This window comes from Amphiprion ocellaris, chromosome 4 (genome assembly GCF_022539595.1).
Source record: "Amphiprion ocellaris isolate individual 3 ecotype Okinawa chromosome 4, ASM2253959v1, whole genome shotgun sequence".
In the NCBI taxonomy this organism is placed as follows: domain Eukaryota; kingdom Metazoa; phylum Chordata; class Actinopteri; family Pomacentridae; genus Amphiprion; species Amphiprion ocellaris.
The window spans coordinates 36,193,709-36,216,622 of NC_072769.1; the positions used below are offsets into that span (position 1 = coordinate 36,193,709).

The 22,914-nt window shown below is 37.2% G+C and overlaps 1 protein-coding gene across 7 annotated transcripts in view; it reads right to left on the reverse strand.

The window, feature by feature from the left end:
- The window catches only part of LOC111562803 (VPS10 domain-containing receptor SorCS1), a 228,199-nt gene that overhangs the window by 118,932 nt on the left and 86,353 nt on the right, over window positions 1–22,914 (reverse strand). For all 7 annotated transcript variants that reach the window (XR_008601405.1, XR_008601406.1, XM_055009831.1 and 4 more), the window contains exon 2: window positions 2,388–2,455. Coding sequence is in view for 5 of the 7 variants with exons in the window: in XM_055009831.1 (XP_054865806.1) it covers window positions 2,388–2,455 (68 nt within the window). In the remaining 2 variants the exon portion in view is untranslated. The remainder of the gene's footprint in view (window positions 1–2,387; window positions 2,456–22,914) is intronic.

A 22,914-nucleotide genomic window follows, 5' to 3' on the forward strand; every position in this document is an offset into this window, starting at 1 on the left:
TTTTTCATTATTAAATCAATTGTTATCAATTGTTCTTTTCTGCATTGTTTGTCTGTTTTTCCATCTGTTCTTCTGTTCCTTTGGCTCTGCCGAAGGTTTTTTCTTCCTGGTTGAAAGGAGTTTTTTTCCCCACAGAGCTGCTCAAAGGAAATCTGAAAAAATAACTCTGGATTTGTTGGGTTTCTCTGTATAAATTTTCCAAGGTCTTCACCTCACTGTGCCTTCAGATAACATGTGTTGTGAACTGGTGCTTCATGAAGAAAATACAACAGTACAAAATATACAAACATGTCAACAGTCCATATGCATGAGTATTGGGTTTTATTTCCTTCTCTTTTTTTGCTTTACAGTTTAAAAATGTTGGAAGCAGGGAAATAAAAGCAGCAATTTGCAAAAGATTCTAAAACATAGGAAATTAATCTGACAGGTAAAAGCCTTCACAGTTTTGTCACCTTTTGGACGGCTTTAAAATCTCAAATCCATAAAAGCCTTTATATCCATCGAGACAACAGCTACAGTAAAACTGATCAGTGGGGTGATGAGAGGAAGGAAAATGAAAGCTACTGTACATTTTCACAAAAAGGGACATCTCTATGTACAGCATCAAGTGGAATTAACTCCCTGACCTGTTGACCTTCGCTTTATATCACTCATGCTTCCTCTACAGCGACTCTCAGCTTGTTTCTACTCTTCACTAAACCTGAAGTGAAGTATTATTATAGCTGCTACTTCAAATGGAAATGCTTGTAGATGCTTTGTGCATCATTTTATTCATGTCTCCCTCGTAGTTCTGACTGACGTACAGTCTCTGGTTTCTCCAATGGAACTCATATGATTCAATATATAATTGCAGGACTTTTTGTATCATAGTTGACATTTTTGCTGTTTTCAGGCCTAAAATCAACACAGCCCCTTTTAACCAAATACCATGTGGTATTTTTAGTGAAAGATTCTTCTAAAATATCATTTATACAATTGAGTAAAATTGAAATTGAAAGTTATTTATAAAGATATTGTAGTACACCTGTTGACACTTGACTCACACACTAGTTTATATTAAATAACTCAGAAAGCCTTGGAGTCTTGCCAGTCTTTTCTTCAGGAGGAAATGACATCATGTGGAGCAGGTCATGTGATCTGGAATTAACACACTTCCTTGAGAGGTGTTTTTGTAATGAGTAACTTAGTTGAAAGTGATTTCTCGGACACAGATATAATTTGTTATTTTCCATCTAAAATTCGACATATTGCCAAAAAATAAATATCATGATTATCTCAACTTAATAAAAAGAACACAATCAAAACAATTTTTTGAATAAGCTCATTTTATTATTGTTTAGCTAATTAGAAGGTGATCGTTATTAAATTCGTACAGTTATTTATGTGACATTTTAGTGATATCCAGTCATTTTTTATTAATAAGTGATTGTTTCTATCATAAATAATTATGGAATTTGTGAAGACATGATCACAATGAACATAAAAAATTTAATTTTTTTATGCAAGACATATCCCATAGATTTCAAAAGTCCCTCAATTATATATTGACCCATATTTACTTCTGCCACCTTGAGTTACACTTGAACAGAAAGTACAGAATGCAGTAAATGTGAAAATGCAGGTGTAGCTTTAAAAATTTAAGAGGTTAAAAGCCAAAATCGAAGACTAAATATAATGTAATTTAAAAATTAAAAAGGGTAATTAAAATTGTTAAAATTTAACACTTTTTTTTTGCATATTCTTGTCAAAAAAAGGCAAAATAAATGGACCATAATTCAATCAATAAAAAGTGGAAAACTTCCAGGGAGAGTGAATAATTTCTATGGGCATGTACTGCCTATATTTAACAGAAGTAATGAAAAACACATTTTGTAATGATAATTATTTTCACAGATGGTTAACACTTTCCCTTGTTTTAGGACTTTAACAGCAACAATGTTTCCTAAAAGGCATCTACTGAACTAAAATGACATCAGAATGGAGTCAGAAGTGAAGCGTTTGCTCCGAGCCGGGCTTCGCTCACATCACGGCCGCTCAAGATAATTTGCCGGAGAACTCTGCAGCTCCAGTGATGTTGATTAGTGACTTTCACGTGAGGGATTTCTGCTGCCCACAGACATTAAAACTGATCGAGGACGCCGCTGTTTCAGAGCTCTTTCTTTAATCATTGCCCTCAAGTTTCTGAATGTATCATTGATTCACATTTTGAGTCTCCTTTCATTCCTGCTGGTCGAGCCGGCAGCAGTTCAAACCGCAGGATTAAAAAACATCACAAATATACAGCAGCCAGTCCAGCAGCCCCCTCTGACCAATTTATTGTGTCAAACCCGGAGCTGCTGGAGGCTTTTCTGGAAATGTCATGAGCTCATGTAGCGTGAAGAGCTTACCTCCATAATGAACTCTCAGTCACACTGTTGAGGTTGAAGTCAAACAGTTTGGTCAGCATCAGAATCACCTGCAACACAAGACGAGCATCACAATCAGACTCATGAATTCACCCAGCAGGTTAATTAGCTGCATAGAAGTGATGAGGTGAGGAGAAACTCTCACATCCAGTCTGCCACAAGAATATTTCAGTGTTTCTTTCTTTCTCATGAAGCCAGACTAAAATCACTTAATATATGTCTGCATGAAGTCTGAAATCGAGGTTTTAACGGGTCATATTCTAAATGATACTTAATCTAAGTGGGTTCTGCTGGGGTTTCATTCTGCAGGTCTGCGGGTTAAAATGTACAACAGCTGATTAAATCCATTTCACATCCACAAATTCACAAAATCAGCTTGATGTAGCCAAAAACATTTACTCAATGACTGTACGAAAGTGCAAGTACATATTTAATCTTATGCTGCTTCCTATTCTGTCATTGAACTCCACTACACTCATTTTAAAGCCTTTTCTATTCATTATATTGCACATTTATGAAGATGATTAACCCTCTGAACCCAAAGCCCAGCACCCTGACAGGAAATGTTCTCTTAAAAATCAAGTGTTACATTGGAAATCTCAACTTAATAATAATGATATTTAATTAACAGCACTGTGTTTGACATAATATATAACCTTTTAACAAAATACAGTTTTGTCCTCACTAGATTCTATAAAAAAATAAAAATAAATTAATCTCTCCATCACAAAATTAAGAAGCTATTAGTGATTCACCTGCGGCCAACAGTCATATGACAAAAATTCTGAAAGTTTTTGGCTGAACTGCAGGCAGTGTTTGTCAAAACAGAGAGGACAAATATGAAAACAAAAGAATGTACGTAGTGAAATATCTTTAGCATATACACAATTTTTTTCCCAGTATTGATAACACCTGTGTGCATTATTATGTTATTTTATTTTATTTTTTGCAACATGAATAACCAATGAAATTCACCTTCTGTTTTCTTATTTATTGAACTATAACTGTGTCATACTGCACAGAAGACTTTTCTGAGTTCTCGCTCCTTCTTCTTGGTTGTGCTGTTTCCACAGAGGTGCAAGAATTTAAATTACAGTCAAAAATGAGCCTACAGAGAAGAAAAATGAGACAGGAGCAAAAAACACCCACCATGGTGTTCAGAAGATTAATTGACTTATTTAAATAATTAGCATTAATTTGTTTTACTGGCGTCCGATGTTGTGCTGGACTTTGGTAAATGTTTTGTTGTGCTTTAATGTGCTACAGAAATAAACTGAGTTTACTTGTTTGGTACATTTTCATATGTGTTGAAAATTGCTGAAGAAACAACGCAGGTCTGGGTGAACGTCAAAGTCCTTTGCAACTTTAGAACATACGGTATCAAACTCCACATTTTTTCTGAGGTTCTCCAAAAACTCCATGCAATCTGAGCCACTTTGCGCAATCAAATCAGATCCCGGAACAACTAGAAGAAAGGGGTCTTTTAAGGGAGCTTAAATGCTTCAAATAGCAGCTTTAAATGGCTTTAGGTTGACTGTAAGCCTGAATGAAGAAAACTGCACAAAGTTTCCGATAAGCGTGTTAGAAAACCTGGAGGTGATGCAGAAACATCACAGGGGGTCTTTGAAGTCAGTGAAAATGGAACATGTTTGTTCACACTAAAAATAAAAATATATATTTTTCAGTACAACAACCTGTACACAATTTGCACAAAATGCAGAAGAAATATGAGAAATTTGATGCTGTTTTTGCAAAGATGAGGATTTCCTGAATCCTAAAATACCAAATATGTCCATGTTTACTGATGCAGACTGAAATGATTTTTTTAGTACAATAACTTGCACACAATGTCACTCGTGCAAATTTCTGAAGAAATGGAAGAAAATCAGTGCTTTTTTTTTTGCAAAGATGAGCACTTCATTACTCCTAAAACACCAAATATGTCCATGCTTACTGAATGGAGCGTTAGATGATTGGAGCAGAAGATGCTCTTGCTGCTTTTCATAGTAATTTTTAAACCATTACTATACAAACCAACACAGAAATTAGTCTTTTGTGAAAGTTTCGTTTTGTGCAAGATGAGGTGTTTGTGTTGTGAAATGGAGACGTATATTTGCTGGAATGAAACTCAGTTCATTTTAACACCAGAGACGTTCGCCCACGCCACACAAAGAGCGTCTCAAAGCTGCAACAAGGTTTTTTAAAAGAATTTTTTATCCGTGCACAAAACCACACAGTGCAATTTCTTACTGTGATTCCTCATAATTGTTTCAAAGTCATTACTTAATCATATCAGATTGATTCTGAACACCCTCACTGTAAATATTCCTCATTTCGTTAACACCCTGAAGGTGCTCGCGATGAGGGAAAGTGGGTCAGCCAAAGTCTGGAGGGAAAAACAGAGGCAGAAACATCACATTTCGCTCGGCGCGCAGGAGAACTAAAGCGGGCGTGGAAACTCACAATCTATTTACTTTGTGACTGGAGGTGTATTTCAAATGGATAAAAACTCAAAAAACGTTCTGCGGTTTCACTTTAATACGGTGTTTTTAAATCTTGCTTATGAGCTTATGTTTCATTTTGATAAATCCTCAAATTATCTGGCGACCCCCTGTGCATTGTGGGCAACCTGCAGCAGGTGAGATGCAACCAATGGAGAAATGTTTCTTCTTACAATGTACTATCTTTGCTGTGGGGGAATCGACTGCATGTGCGAATCCACCGAGTCAAATGAGCTATTTAAATCTGCACAGTTTATACCTTTAGGAAGTTTCCAGACTGTCTTTGACACTTTCAGCTGCCACTACTGCCGAGCCCCTGAATGACTTGTGTGACTTTGTAAAACAGTTTCCACCAGCATGGGGTTCCTGCGAGTACAAGCAGAACAGATGCACCTCAGGTAGCGGAATTACATCGCGAGGTTGGAGCTCCTGTGATCAAGGCTTATTAAATATGCGACAACATCTGCAGCCCCCGAAACACCCGACCGACCCGCGGCTGGCAGGAAAATAACCACCAGGACAATGACTGGTTAAAAAAAAAAAAAAAAAACGGCACTGATTTAAAGTGGTTCAGGAAGTAGCTGAGCTTTTTTGAGCAAAATTTGCAGCTCAGTCGGCCTGATTCTAAAAGATATTTAATCTAAGTTGGTCCTGTTGGGGTTTTATTCTGCAAGTCTGTGGGTTATAATGTACAACAGCTGATTACATCCACTTTATTCATTATCAGACTTGACTTTTTTTTTTTTTTTTAAAGCTTTTTGTTATTAGTTATTTTGCACATTCAGATAATTTACCCGGCAAGTTTGAAAGGGAATGCTATGTTCAAAAGGATACAAGAAACGCAAAGAGTGAACTTTAGGATGGTCTAGTGTTGGAAAATCTCAGCTTAAAATAATGATATTTTATCAATAGGACTTTATTTGAAAGTGACCACCCAGACAACAACTAGTTAAAAAAAAAAGGTGTCGATTAACCCTTGTGTTGTCCTGCGGGCCAAATTAACCCGTTTTAAAGTTTGAAAATGTGGAAAAAATAGCTTCTGATGTCCGCATTTTCAACATTTTTGGAGAAATTTTTGAACATTTTTGGTGGAAAAAAAGAAATGTCAAAAAAATAATTTACTTTAAGAACATTCACAAAAAAATCTACCAAAATCCAACAAAATTTGCTGACTTTTGCTTGATTAAAGAAAATATAAGTTTTACTGATATATATGTAATCATTTTGGGTGTTTTTTGGATTTTTTTGGAAGATTTTTAAAATTTTTAAAAAAAGATATTTACAAGAATTTTCTTTCCAAATTTGGGGATTTTTTTATTTTTTTTTTTAATAAAATTTTTAAGGGAAACTTTTAATTTTCTTCCTGAAGGTTTTGCAAATTTTCTGAAATTTCAGGAATTTTTTTGCTGAAGTTTTGGATTTTTTTTCAGACAAGGAAACAATATTTTTTGGTGCCTGTAGATGAAGACAACAGGAGGGTTAAGAGCGGTTCAGGAAGTAGCTGAGCAGTTTTAGAGGGGAATATGAGGATAATATATATATATATAGTAATGTCCAAACTGGACCGTTGCATGCTGTGTGTTGACCAGCCAAGGCCATTTAGCTGCACAGCTGGAGACACCACACAGCTTCTCTATTTCACTCCTTATTCCTGTTTCTCGTCACCATTTTCCGGTTTGCATGTGCAGAAGGTGAAGGTGAGTGACTCGTTATGCTTGTGTACATGTTTGCATCTGCATATTTGACAGCTAAAACAGCGGGGGGAAAACTGTGCATCCTTTTCTTTTGTGTGCAATATGTACCATGCGATATTTCACAATTTCATTTCTCAGGTCTGATATTTCATTTTCATACATAACATTTAATATTTAAAAGTACAGCTTAAGATCACAAACATTCCATTTGTGGATCTAAAATCACCTCCATTCCCCCAAAAAGAGCCTGTAATAATATTAAAATAAAATAAATATTAAAATCTTAAATTTCTAAAGGCAAAACATATAAAACTGACATTTCAGGTAAATCCAACAGGCTGTGTATTTCACTTTCATACACAACATTGTCAATATGCACAATATTTCTCTTCTATTTCATTTTTCAGGTGCAATATAATATTTCATTTCCTTTCCATCATTATCATGTGTGATATTACCTCAGTATAGCTGTCAATATTCCTTTTAACTGTTCTATTCTAACCTTATGTTAGCAGTTATTTTATTTCAGTATTTATATCTTATTGCTTTTTACTTTTAAGCACTGCATTACTTATTTCATGTCATTTGTTTTGTTGTTCTTCGAAATTAATAAAATTGTATCTTTTCTTGTAGCAGGAGAATTTTTAGTTTTTTACAAATTTCTAAATAAATCAAATACTGTATTTTTTTTTTTTTAAATGACACATTCAGAACTAGAAAAGCACTCAGAGAGCGTAGTACTCCCCCAAGGCTGTTCAGTCGTTGTATGACTTCTGACGGATGAAATCTTTAAACAATTCATTATCCGCAGCTGTGGATAGCATCGCAATCATGTGATCGTCAGCAGGCAGCTGACGTAGTTTTCAATTGTTGTCATGGTTACAGTGATGCTGTAGCGCTATCTCACAATGATACGAAAATTCTTAACGAATCCGTGGATCCAGACTATAAGTCGCATCACTGCCAAAATCTAATCACTTGGTCCTTGTGTCATTTCTGACCTTCTCTGAAAATTTCATCCAAATCCGTTATTCCTTTTTTGAGTAATGTTGCTAACAGCCAGACAAACCAACGCCAATCGTCACATAACTCTGCTGCTTTCCTTGGTGGAAAATAAAGGAATTTTAAGAGTAGATTTGTTCCAATTTCCTAAAGGAACCACGCATCGCATTTTTTTTTTTTTTTTTTTTTTTAAAAAACAATTTCTGGCTCTGTTTTCTCATATCTTATCTTGCATTTGTGTGTTCAGATGCAGTGACTCTGCCTCCACACTCTGGATGAAGTCTTCTAAAAGGTGGAAGTCCAGTGACTTGGCTTCATTAGGTGAAGTTCAGTGTGCGTTCGGGCCCTTCTGTCTGCCACATATGGAGCCTATGTGGGCAGCGATCAGCGAGTGGCCCTGTCAGATGGGCTCCCACCGGAAAGTGCATATGCTCCATCACTGACCACGCCAATTAGGCCTGTGGGCTTCTCCTTCTGTAAATACTGCAACGATAGCCAGGATCCCCTCCATCAGGACCAGCAGAAAACTGCCCCTGGACAGACAGATATTCACTTTAGATAATTTAAAGATGTGCAGAGGAGCGTGAAGGCAACAGAGAGAGACGAAATGAAGCTGCTGGCCCGGTTGTACGATCAAGACGCTTTAAAAACACCAGCAAAAGATAGTGTGTGTTTCTGCAAGATGGTGTTGAGGATGTATATATGACTGGAATGATGTCCGCTGATGAAACAGCTGCTGTCACAGTGTCAAAAGACATCCAACTTGGAACAGTGGCTTCGGGATCACCAGTCATCCCTGCTCACCCGAGTCAAGATAACAAGACAAACAAACAGGGAGAACATTGTTATCTCGGTGCCAAGCTGCTTAATAAAAAGTTAAAGCTACAACCCAGAACTTTCTGCACATTTTGGAATAACACAGTGATGACAGCCGAAGCTTGTGTCGCTGGTTGCTTCTCCGTGTTGTTGTTGATTGAGCATCATCATTAAAAACCACCTCTTATACCTCAGAACGACATTATTTTGTGCATCTTAAAGGTAAATAGAATTATTTTGAAGGAGCAGCACAGATGATGCAAACAGGGTGCTAAAGCTGCACTAATCACTGTTTTGTTTTCTTTGAACAGTATCTCAGAATACTGGGCATAAAATGGGAGAAACACTTAAAAGACAGTGTTACATGATTTTAAAAAAAAATCCACTTTTACAGACACGATGAGAAACAGAAAAACTAGTCCAATCTATGCAAGATTCAAAAACCCAAACACTTTTCTTCTAATAATCATTGACTCTTGTCATTTTGATGAACCAAATAGTTATTTGAACTCATTTACAGTCTAAATTATACATTTTGTCTGTAAATAATTCAGTCTGTAAATAAATACATTCCTATGATTGCGTTAATATGTCTAGCAGCTCAACTGACAATGTCTTTGAGCACCTTTTAGGGCTTTTATTTTCTTTATTTTCTGATCTGCAAATCCGACTCAGGTGGCGGTTTTCAGAAATATATCAGACACGTTGACGCCATCTGCTAAGCAAAAAACTGCAAAGTTAGCACCTAGCTAGAAAACACAGCAGGACATTTGGCAGCTAAAGATCCACTGATTCAGAGAGAACATTTGTTAGCTAAAACGTGCTCCACTGCAACTTTGTTCTGTCTCAAAATGGCCAAAACCAATGATAATGTCAGCTTTAAAACCAAATGCAAAGGAATCAAAAGAGAAATGTCTATTAAATGGGCCATAAATAGCTCATAATTATCATAATTTCTTCATTTATATTGTTTAATCCACTGTGTGATGTTATTATACAGCTACATGATTAGCAAAAACGACGTTTATTTAAAAAAAGAGTAAAAATATAAACAATTTACTGATTTAGATGCCCCGTTTAAATTGCTACATGAGTTGACATAAAAATGCAACCTAATGCTGTGTTTAATTTAAACTCAGATTTCCTTTTTTTAAATTAGTTCTTTTAAAAGTAAATTCATGTTGAGTAAACATAATGAAATTATTAAGTTTTCTTCACCTTGAGTTCAGGCTATTAAGTATCCTCCCGTATCTTAAACTGCCTGAACAACTTTGTAAGAGTAGTAATTAAAAATATCTTTGATTGTAGAGGAAAAGTTAATTCCAATAAATCAAAGTAGAAGGTTGCCTGAAGATAATTTCATTACAAGTTTTAATTACTTAAAGAGACAAATTCTTGTGTTAACTTCAATTTTGTAACCAAACCTAGAACATGACCTGTAGCATAGATGTTTTTGGTGACCACTGGTGCATGTTTGCATTTTCACCATGGAGCTCAAGATTTGGTGCAAACAACCTGAAATTTAGCACAATGGTACTTCACTGATAAAACACAATTTTTTAACCACAGTAACACAACTGTTGTTTACACCTCTCCAACTCGTTAGATTTGCCTCCCTATAACGTCTTTCACTTCCCCAAAATGAAATTTAAGTTTGGCAGCTTGTCGTTCTGACACAGTTTAGGAGATTCAGCGCTCATCAGTGACAGTGCTTGACATGCTTACATAACAGGGCTTCTAGGGAGCGCTACAAGTGTTGCAGGAGCACTGGGAGCAGAGCATTGTTGCACAAGGAGACTACTTCGACTGTGACACCGGTCAAATTTAAATCCTAATGTTGATTTTTATGGGCACATTCTCTGAATTTTTTGATCCCTGTTAATTTTATACACCATAAGAGAAGCAGTAAGTGTCTGAGTATTCCCATTTCAGAACTCAAAGTGATGTTTGAAACAACTCAAAGACATCAAGTATTATCTACTTATTTAAGATCACCCTTGTTTTTTTTTTTTTTTCTATTTTGGACTATAATCATACCATCAAAATCTCATTAATACTTTGCTGAAAACTTACAGTTCTGATCAGTGGAGGAGCTTCTACGGTGGACATGGTTTTGAAGGATAAAGAGCGCAGTTCAAAGAAAAAGCGTGAATTTGTCTCTGGAGGTTGTTTAAGAAGCCTCGAAATGTATAAAGAGAAAGTGCAGCGATATTAGTCATGCAAAGGGAAGCCTGAGCTGGAGGTGAGGATCAGTAACAACTGTGTCTGTGCAAAGCTTTAGGTGTTTAAAATATCTCCCCATTATTTCTTTTTAATCAAAAGTATGCCTTTGCTGCTAGCAAACACTGTTATCTCCTATACTGTTTGGTAATTGTCCTTGGATGGAGGAGAGAAAATATCATCGTGGATCAAAATTCCCAAACATGCATATACAAACAACAATTATCATTTCCTGGGGCACAAGAAGGCAGAATAAACAAATATGAAATGCGGAGTATTAGCACAGATTCTGCAGCTCCCAAAACAGGGAGATGTACTGGGTTCATGTCCTGCAGGGCATTATCAACTATTTGTTTTTCTCACATCTCATTTTTTTTTGTAATCACGTGAGACCAGATTTCTCCAGGGGACAGATCTTTCTGCACTATTTCATTACTGGGGAAAGAAAAAAAAAACTGAAAAAGAAAATGATCAGGGTGCAGTAGAAGAACAAAAACAGAGTTTGATGCATGAAATGAAACTGTTTCGCAGCTTCTTTTTAATCTGTGAATTAATTCTGTAATGAAGACTCGGAGACAAACAGCGCAATGCACACGTATAATGATGTAAACAAGTTTTACCTGCCGACATTTGGAGATACCTCAAACTGTCAGGCTCATGAGGGATCAGTGAGCCAGGAAACGCTGCTCTCTGTGGATTAGCCTGTCACATCTTCCTTTGGAAAATGCACCACTTGTGCCTATCGCTAATATAAAAATGAAACATGGCTGAGAAACAAGGTGTTCAGCTGCCTGTCACATAACTAAAAATAATGTCTTCATCGGGATCGAGATTGATCAAGGCCTGTCAAGGTGCACATCCCGCAGAGGTTTATATATAAACCGCTGCATGCTAATCTTTAAATCTGTGCTGCTTATTAGTAAATAATAATCTGCTGTGGCCTCATTTAGCTTCATTTCTTCCTGTAGCAATTACGATGAAAACGTATGTCAAATCATTATCTCTGCCTTCTCTTTTTCCTTGAGATAAGCAGAAAACATAGACGTTTTTCTATTTCCAATTCCAGATTATTTTGGGTTGTGTGATGTTTGCACAGATGCTGCTGGAATACTGAAGATGTCTTCAGCCTTCCTGACTACCTGCAGTTTCATGTGTCGCTTCTTTGATCCACACAGACCTGTCACCTTTGGTTTTTCTTTTGTTGTTGTTTTTTTTTAATGCAGGCTTAAGATTCACCACAAGTGTTTTTCTTGATAAGGAGCCATTTGCTGCTCCCAGTTGGTTGTTAACCCACTTTACAACTTGTAGATTTTTCCCTCCAAAGCACGTCGGAAGGATTCTGTGTGTAGAAATTATTGCAATTAGGCAACCGATCTTTCAAGTGTGGAGCTGCAAATGCATCTCAAGACATGAAAGGCTTAAGGAGACATTAACAGGATGCTTACTGGTAATAAGCATTAAAAGTATTAGTTTTTTTTATTTAATTGAGATGTGACAGCATGATAGAGCTTCAAGCTTTCCTCTTAATTTCTACTCGAGCTCGGTTGCATTTTCCTATGAATTCTGCACAGAAGGAAAGCTGTTGTGCAAACATGTGGATGGAGGTGCATGAATATATACATGCAAAACTCCATGTGAAAGGGGTCTATTTTTATCATGCATAATTCAACCAGAGCTTCTCACATACTTAACATTCCACTCTGTGTAAATGCATGTTACACAAATAGTTATATGTTTACTTTCCTTTTTACACATAAAAAGGGCAGTAGGTTCACATTTGCATCGCTCTTTACATACATAATTACTGCACTCACACGGCTTCTCCCAAAGCAGCAAATACATGAACTCTGTAAGTTTAAGTTTCAGTCATCAGCAACAACATTTAAGTCACTGACAGCTTGAAGTGAATAACGCTGATGTTGTTATTGGCTCCAGTCAGCAGGTGGATGTATGAGGCAGCAGGTGAACAGTCGGTTCATGAAGTTGATGTTGGAAGCAGGAAAAATGTGCAGCGTGAGGATCTGATTTTAACAAACTGTGATGGTAGAAGAGCATCTCCAGAAGAGCAGGAGTTCTGAAGTAGTTACTAGAAGTATCCAAGAAAGGAGAAGTGATGGAACAGAGACAGAAACATGGACACCAAAGGACCGCATGCATGTCATCTCAGAAGAGCTGCTGCAGCACAAATGACTGGAAACCTTCAAGCTGCTAATAGAAAGAAGACAGAACATCCAAAACATCACAGACAGTCAGAATCCAGGATGACTGCTGTCCACCACTGAAAGAACTGGACCATGGATAAATGGAAGAAGGTGGTTTGGTCTGATGTATTTGTTTCTATGACATCAATAACCAGATGCATTGTTTATCTGGAGAAGAGACGCAGCAAGATGGGAGAAGTTGAACCGGTGGAGGCAGTGTGGTGCTCTGGATGATGGTCTGCTGGGAAACCTTGAGTCCTGCATTCATATGGATGTTACTTTGGCACCTACTTAAATATTAAGTAGCTTTTTACTGCAGGAACTCGGGGCAGGTGTGAGATAGCGTGAATATTTACACGAAACGGTCCCACAGTTGGCCCTTTCAGCTCTTCTGTTTGTACTACAGCAGTGGATTCAGCAGCTTCGACAACAACATCAACTCAAAAAGCATGTAGGAAACTGAACAATGGAGATTTGTTATGTTAGCTGATGAGGAGATCAGAAGGGTAGAACAATAGTGCTTGCTGTCTTCTGCAAGTTTGACTACTCAGGGTTGAGAACAATTACATTTTTCTGCTCCTGAAAGAGGCTCTACAGGGGTGGTTCTTGCAGATGGAACATACACAAAGTTTCAGGCCACAATGAAACCACAGTGAAAAACTGTATTCCTGCAAACCACATCTGCTTCTTCATAGCAGCTGTATTACCTGATGGCCTCTTTCAGCAAAATAATTCTCCCTGCTGCACTGTACACATTGTTCAGGAACGGTTTGAGGAACACGACCAAGAGCTCAAGGTGTCGCCTCAGCCTCCAAATTCCAGCAACTTCCAGTACCTCTTGGTTCCTGATAGCACAAAACACCTTCAGAGGTCTGTGGAGTCCAGGCCTCAACAAATCGAGAAGTTGCAGGTGTTTTAAAGGTGTGGCATCAGTTACATAGCTTTGAAAAAATGTAGTTTTTCTATTCATTGATGGTATTAGTAGAAGTCCTGCTGGCTGCATTGGACCTAGTAGCACCTCAGAGTGCACGGAATAAACACAAACACTAGTCATTGACTATATGAACAAGTTTATGATCCTATGAAGACTTTACTTGGATTGAAAAGGGGAAATTATTATTTTTCTGGCTGCAGATCTGACAGCATTAATGTCCTTTTTCTTCTTTCTTCTGTAGGATAATTATCTGTTTGATCTGGATGCTGCTGTTGATCCGAGTATGAGAACCTGATCATTTCTTTACAAACAGGACGAAATCACAGAGAGGTTTAACTTCTACAGGCAGCCAGGACTTTCTTTTGGATATTTCAGTAATGATAAGTGACATAAAACTAACCTGGTGGTTTAAATTTATTCGTATTTGCAGCAGAATAGCAGTCCAAATGATAACATTTTTCTTAACCGGTGCAACAAAAAAAAGGAGAACATTTTCTGGCAACAGCTGTGCCTTCCCCCATTTTCTTAATGACATTGTCAATATGCTGAGACCATGAAAGATAGCAGTCCAGCATAATTCCTAGTAATGATCTGATTGGCTTGCTCTACTTCTTGATCCTGTACAGAGAGTTTACAGCACCGGAGGCTATTGGCTCCATTTATTCTGCTTGTACATGTACTTTCTCTTTCATACATACATATTGTATTCCCAGCAATGAGCCAAAACCTTCTGCCTACCGTTGCCTGGTGCAATGTTCTGCCAGCTGAACGGCTTCGACATGGACTCCACGAGACCTCTGAAGGTGCCCTGCAGTATCTGGCAGCAACAGCAGATTCTTACAGGAGCTGCTGTGGATCAGTTTATCCCCCAAAACCTTGCAGATACTTCACATGGTTTGTCCCTCTTCAGACCACTGTGGCTGCTCACTCACATTGTTCCTAACAGCTGATTACTCTACCGATTGAGTGGAAATTTAAATTGCAACAAGTTGACAAATCTACCAGTAAGAAAACACTGGTTGTGCTCCAGTATGGATATGATGGATTTTTTTGAAATGTGCCTTCAGGCTCATTTTATTCCATTAATTTTCAACGCTAAGTGGAAGCAGATCTTGCACAGCCGCTGCTGTTTTGAGCGTTATCTTGTCAAACCTAGCAGAATTGCAGCATCTGCAGGTAAACAAAGCCATGATGGTTTCCTAAATGTGGCTAACGTTAGCAGTGCCCGCTTTCTGTGCAGGTTAATGTTCACATGTCTGAACTCATTGCTCCAGTTGAGTACTTGTATGGTACTTTATCCGAACACAGCCTATGTATACTCTCATTTTAATTTCTGAGATCAAAATGGCTTATTAAACATTTAATATCATTACAGAATTACTTTAACCCTCTCAAACCTCTCCAATAGATCTGAAAGGCATGTTATCTCTTACAAAATTGCACCAATTCTCACAGTAAAAAACTGCAACAACAGAAAGAATCCAAAATTCTGAGAGTTTTCAAGTGAACTGCAGGCAGTGTTTCCACAGAGTAGAGAGGAGAGGACCAGAGAGATTGAGAAGAAAATAAAACAAACTGGATCAGTAAAATAAATGTAGCATTGCTCACAAACAGCGTACAGAGGAGCAAGTTGTTGGAAGACACATTCAGCACGGTGAAACATCTTCCTACAGCTGATGTGCAGAGTAGAGTTAAAAGTTAGTCTGGGGAAATAGTTAAATATCTATAGTACACAGAGCTGCACTTTTTCCAGTATTATTATCCTGTAGACACTTGGAAAATTGTTGTACATGTTGATGTCTTACATTTTTTGTAAAAATAATCGAAGAAATTCAACTTTAGATTTTTGAAAAGATTTCTGGTATTATAATTGTGTCCTACCAAATAGAAAACATTTATTTTCTTTCCTTCCTTATTCTTGGTCTGTTTCCATAGAGGCGCAGGACTTTATGTTGCAAAACATCATCTAGGTGTTTGTGAAAGTCTTTACAGCTATTTTTCCCCACAACAGTCTGCTAAAACCAACTCATTTTCATCTTACCAAAATTTATTTTTAATAGTTTTAAATTATAGCACATTAAAAGTGGAAATACAAGTGCAGAAATACATATTAGATACGTATTTCTGCACTTACTAGAATGAAAAACAGTCTCATGGCCTCTCATAGAACTTGCCTGTTAAAAACTTTCAAAGCGTTAAAGAAGTCACGGCCCTGAACAGAATGTATATTCAGACTATAAATCACTGTTTAGCACTTTGTCATAAGGGGGAGATAACAACTGACACAATTATTGAAAAGAAATTTATGGACACTCGTCCCGCTGATAACAAACGCAGCATCACTCAGAATGCATAATGTCCTCGCTGTGCTGAATGAAAAGACCAACAACAACCTTATTTAACTTGAAAACCTGGGTTATCCAGTGAGCGAGAAAAACAACATCCTCCTGTCCTGGTCATCTGAACAAACTGACACACTGAATACATGAATTTTGATCACATGTATCAATTCTGCTGATTCACTGGGAAGGTTTTCATCAGCGGTAATAAATAAATAAAGCGCAGATTCAGCCGAGAACATCAACTTGTGCAAAGTTTTGTGAGATCTGCTGCAGGCGAAGCTCCAGAGATAGATGAATTCATCCCCAAGCGATGTTTTAAAGTAGAATCAGGAGTTTCAATGCGACAAAAAGAGAGGAAATGCAGCCGTCTCTCCAAATCCATGGAAAAACCCATGAAAAATATCAGTATTTTACAGATAATATTTAGTAAAATAACTGAAAAACTGAAAAATAGCTAAAACTGTAAATAATGTGCATGTGATTTGTTCTTCCGCACTGTTTGACAAACAATTACATTTATTTTACTGTATTTAAATCACCAAAAAATTAAGTAATTTTACAGGTATTTGTCATTATTTGGGGAACAAATGTGTAATATTGGACTGAAAAATGTTAAGTAATATTTATGTCTGGTATTTTTACAGATAGTCCCTGTTTTGGCAAATACACATAATATCTAGTAAAGAAACACAGAAAACAGTATTCATTGACATGTTAACTATAAAAAAAAAATAAAAACACATTTACAAATAGTAATTTGTGCGTTCACAATGTGTAATCATAAAATGACACTGTTTTACTGAATTTAAATCTGCTTAAAAAGTTCAAAAATTATGCGTGTAGCTCTTGAAAAAACACTGTTTAGATTAGGGACAGAAAAATGGCAATTTTTAAAAACTATTTAGTACAAATTTTCCCTCTCTAGTTTAATTACAGATAATATCTATTAAGAAAACAGAAGTATTAACTACATTATAATCTTAAATTCAATTAAAATGACATGCCACTGTCTATGTGTATATATTTTTATGAACAGTATATGTTCTGGGATGAATGAAACTAAAAGGATTCCCACTGCAGACGTCGATTAATTATTCAAATTGCTGCTGTCAGAAGCAACACTGGTTGGATAATTGTTTAATACGCCTATAAAGGAATTTACAATAACATGATCCCCGGACAAGACGCCGCGATAACCGAGGAAGAAAAAAAGAATTTGTCAACTTTGTCAAAGGGAATTAGGCCTCATTGATTTTGCTTCATTTCATCCAGTTTGGATGCTTCAGGGCTGGTAGCTGTTGCCCACGGCGATGCTGGATTAAAAGAAGCCCCCTTAGGAGCCGCCTGGAGAGGAAACCAATGGTGGTAACTAACAAGCTCTTATGTTTCCTCCCTTTGTTCACATTATTCCGAATTAAAGATTCCCCATTCTCATCATTTGCATTTGATTAAAGGTGATTAGATAATGCTGTGATGGAAAAACAGAACCACTTCAGAGTGGCTCACCTTCGCTGGCTGCTGTTTAATCAGCACAGACAACAACGTGGAACTGACCCTCTTCTGTTGTTCTTCTCCTGGATTATCAAAGCACCATGCAAATAACTCAGCCAGCATTATACATGTAACTCACTTCTATCTGCGTTAAGAGGGACTGACAGTGCTTGAAGCGGAGTTAGATGCCGATGAAGCTTCTTACAGAGAAGAAAGTTGACACGTCTGTTAAGGCGCCAAACAGGGATGTAAATTGTAATCAGGCCGGTCGTGACCTTGTCTCATCGCCGCGGAAACAAGATGATGAAGCGTCGTCCTCTGGGAGCCCAAAGCTGTTGAGTTCTCCGTGTTCTGTACGTTAAGAGTCGTATCGCTGCCCACAATTACTAGCAGCGTCCAATCAGGAAGTCAAAAAGAAATCTGAAGATGACTTTGACGTAGGCTGCACAGTAGCTTGGTGGCTAGCGCTTTCACCTTGCAGCTAGGAGATGTCCGGTTCACGTTCTTCTGCATGGAGTTTGCATGTTCTCCCTGTGCATGAGTGGGTTTTCTCCAGGTACTCTGGTTTCCTCCCACAGTTCGAAAATATGCTGAGGTTAATTGGTGGCTCTAAATTGTCCGTAGGTGTGAACCTGAGTGTGATTGTTAGTCTCTATATGTAGCCCAGACAACAGATAACTGGTAAAATCAAAAGTATTAATTTACATGTTATCAAAAAAAAGGTAAAAACTGTAAATGATGTTCACATCAAAAAATCTGTTTGTCTATAACATTTCACTATTTAGTTTTACTATATTTACATTAGCTAAAAATAGAATTACTTTATAGCAACTTGCAGTCATTGAAAGAAAAACTGTATATATTAAGAACTGGTAATATATTTTATGGATTTTCCTTGTGAGATATATATATATATATATATATATATATATATATATATATATATATATATATATATATATATATATATATATATATATATACTGAAACAAGAGCTGTGAATAATGTCCTAAGTTGGAAAAATTGTATTTTTATAAACCACATTTTTGACAGTTTTCTTCCAGACTTTTTGTGTTGAGTAAATTACAGACATTAACCAGTAAAATCGCAAAAATATTCGACATGTAATAGTATTTAAATCTGCAAAAAATATACTATTTTACAGGTATTTGGCATTATTTGAAAAGAATACGCTTATTAAGGATGGAGAAGGGGTACAAAATTTTGTCTTGTTTTTTTTTGTTTTTTTACAGAGTCTCCCTGTTCTGTCAAATTACACATATCTAGGAAAACCACACAAATAAAGTTTTAATTTTACTAAAAAAAACAGGCCAAATAAATAATGAATAAATAAATAATGTTGTTATCAAAAAATCCATATTACAGTAATTTGTTCTTCTACAACGTGTGACAATGAAATCAAACTGCTTTCCTGTATCTCAGTGTGCTAAAAATATGATTATTTTACAGATATTTGAGGTTATTTTCACAGTTGTTTTTTACAGATTTTGAATGTTACAGTAGTCCACTTCTTTTTAATGGGCTTTTCTTTGAAAGCTTGCTGCCAGATTATCACTTTCTTGTTTGTTTGTTAGTGGATACAGCGTTTAATCATGAAGGTCAAAACCAGAATGTCATCCTTCACTCGGGCCGAGCTGCTGCTGCCATTTGATCCATCTCCTCACAGTTCCGGTCCTGACCAAGAATTCAACCCGACCCACACAGGCAGTCATTCAAGGCCTGGGCTGCAGCCTGCATGTACAGCCGAGGCAGAAGGCCTGCTGGCTTTGCTATTACAGGAATAAATCCAAGGACAAATGAGCAACTTTGGCAGCTCTGAAAGTGAAAGGAAAGCAGGAGAACGAGAGCAAGGCGCCGTTTCTCTCTTTAAGTATCAGCTGTAGTCGCTCAGCGCCTCCTGAATCTATTTCTAGACGGTGCAGTCAGAGCGATTGATCTGAAAAGGTGTCATTAGCTGCAGGTTAATGTGGAGGACATGAGTAAACATGATCAATGTTTATCTGCTGGAAATGACCAGAGGCCTTAAAACCCAGCTCAATACAGCTGATGATGGGCTTCCTGCAGCGTGCAGATTATACGTTTTCTATAGAACACTGGGCTTCAGCTCCCACTGTGGCATTTAAAGTTAAAATCCTTCAAACATTAGGACTGTTATTGCATTCTGCTGTCACCTTTCAACATCTGATTCACGAAATTAGAATCTCTTGCATTCAAAGTGTGTTTGTATGCACAACAGTCTGCATGCAAACAGTGGATGTGGTTTGGAAGACAAAAGTCATCGCTGGCACAGATTTCATGCGAAATAGAAGACTAGAGACTGTGGGTACACACAGTTCTGTTGTAGGGTTATTATTCTATCACTGTGATGTAGCAGAGGAGTGAAGAAAACATGCGAAGATGTAACTAATGCGCTGAACGCATAACACAGCAGCAAAGGAGTCCCATACATAATTATTATAATAAAAACATGATACTAGCTGGAACAACCTTAAAACTAGAAAAGCACTCAGAGAGCGCAGTACTCCACCAAGGCTGCTCAGTTGATGTATCATTTCTGGCGGATGAAATGAATGACCTTGCGTTGAGCACAGGCATCTGTTATGCATGTGCATGTTATGTACGGATACCGAATCGTATGTAAATTACTCTTATGAAGGACTGTTGATCAGTTCATCACTTTTTGCAAGTCTTTGTTTAGCTAGTGTTAAAATAACTGTGCCCTCCATACTTTTATTTTGAAGGCATATAAAAAACCTGTAACATTAAAATGTTACAGGCTTTTATTTTGACACCACTCCGGTGGCACAGGAAATGTTTATCTAAGAAGCGGTTTCGTGACATGACGAAGATGCTGTTGAAAAGTCCAAAAATTCATGTAAAGATGGAAGGAAACTGCAGTCTAACGTAAAGGATGTGTCTAAGAAGCACCGAGCTGGAGTGGGAACAAGCTCTGATGGTGTTTCCTGAAGACAGGAGTGAAGGACAGAAAGGGGAATTTGTGTTCAAAATAAGGCTGACGGCTGAACGTAAATAAAGGCTTTGTGAAACACCAGGAGCTTCACCATTGTCTGGCTGGGGTTTGCTACATACATGACCTAAATATATAGTGGGACTCAGAAAGACTCCACAGTTTAATCATTTGTTCCTTGTATGATTTCTGACAGATAAGTCCCGATGGATTTGTTGTAGGGTCATAATCATGTGATCATCAGCAGGCAGCTGACGTGGTGGTCACTTATTTCATTAAGTTATATGAAGTTAAACTTAGTGTTAAATCACTTAATGCAAAAATGTGGGATTAAATTACAGACGGTATCAAGTTGATGCAATTACAAACATTAAATCAACTCAACTCATTAAGATAATGTTTGCAGCTTTAATGGTTAAACTAAATGTATGCAGCGTGAGTTAAGTCAAGTTATGATAATATAATAATAAATGCAGTGGCTGAAAAGTTGGAAAGCAGAAAAGCAAAAAGGTATAAGAACGTAAGATTGTTAAGATTGTAATCCTGACCTCAAAGTGAAAAAAAATTGAAGTCAAGCCAATTTCATTAAGTTACCTCAACTTAAAATTCATTTTAAATCAACAATTAATACAGAAATTTGAGTATGAATTACACATAATAGTATGTTGATGCAATTATGTACATTATTATGTCAGCTCAATCCATCGAAATAATGTTCGCAGCATCTGTAAACTTGATTTTTTTATTATTATTATCTTGCAGCTGTGCATTTAATAATATAAGTGGTATCAACACATACAAACAACACTGTGTATTCAGTTAGTGTAAGCTAACAATGGGCTGGATTCAAACAAAAGCAAATTCCTATTAAAAATCAGCTCTAAAGAAATAAAATGTGTTGAGATGTGAGGTGACGGATTGTTGACCTGCTTCTGCCAGCCATTTTATAGGCTTTAATGGTATTCCTAACACCATCCAATTACTTACTGTGGTATCACTCGAGCTCTGGATGCCATTGGAAATTTCACACTGGACCTTTTCCAAGTTAATGCATAAATTAATACGGGGGCTGACTGAGGGGGGAAGTCTATCGCAGAAACTCTAAATACAGCAGCAGCGCCTCCACGGAGAGCAATAAAGAGCAGAGTTATTGGTAAACCATAACTTTCCACTGTGTTATCTGCAAGTGTATTTATTGCTCACTGCAGCTTCCTATAGCCTCGAAACAAAAGACTCGACTCACCTCTGAGTAGATGGAAGCAGCAGCAGCAGCAGGATTCTCTGTGGTCAGCTAAATCCAGCAGAGAGAAGGGTCCTCGGGGGGAGGAATTACCACCTGACAGGTGTATAAGTAGCATTAAGTTTTTATCAATAATGATCTATTGACCGAGTCCAATGATAAAACATTGAGAAGTGACCTTGTACTGTCATCTCAATGTCAGCTACAACAGGATGTTTATCTGGCAGCCATGCATTTAATTAAGTGGTTCCAACTGATTGAACACCAATGGAAACTAAATTATTCCAACTAGTATTTCCACATTATGTAGAGGGAAATGTTAAGTGTTATGTACTGAATTATTTAAAATCTCCACCTCAAGGTGAAGTTATCAAGACAATTTTTATAAGTTATTTCAACTTTAATTTAGTTTTAAATGAACTAAAGCAGAAATTTGAGTTTAAATTCCAACTCAATACTGAGTTGATGCAACGTTATAATGTCAGTCCAAACCATTAAGTCCCATTTTTATCCCGACTACAATCAAAACCACAAAGTGAATCTGTGAAAAGGTCACCGACTAATTTGTCAGACAGCAACGAGCAGATTGATACGTGGATTTTTGACAATCCTCTGCTAAATCTGCACATTTCTGCTGAACAAATGACATTTTCAAATCATGAATGGACGGAGCTTTATTGTACTCGGGCTCCAGTGTGTTCAGTGAAATGTAATTACTGTTGTGTATCCAGGAGATATTGTGATTAGCAGAGGACGTAGGAGCGCCTGAAGGAGCAAAGAGCCGCCTCGTTACAATTCTTTTCCTCCTCCCACCATATTTGTCTTATCAGCACTTACATGTAATTTGCCTGATCAATTTCACCGGCTGCATATTTACTTTCTGTAATTAAAAATCGGCTCGGCGCTGGAGGAGGTAATTGCTACTCATGCGTGAAAAGACACCACTTTTGGAATTCATTTACCGACGACAATAAAGAGGAATGTCCTCGGCTCTTAAAGAAAAATCTGACAAGGTACACAATTACGCAAATGTAGATCATGACCTCCACATGTGTCAGAGAAGAGCACGTTCCCTTCAA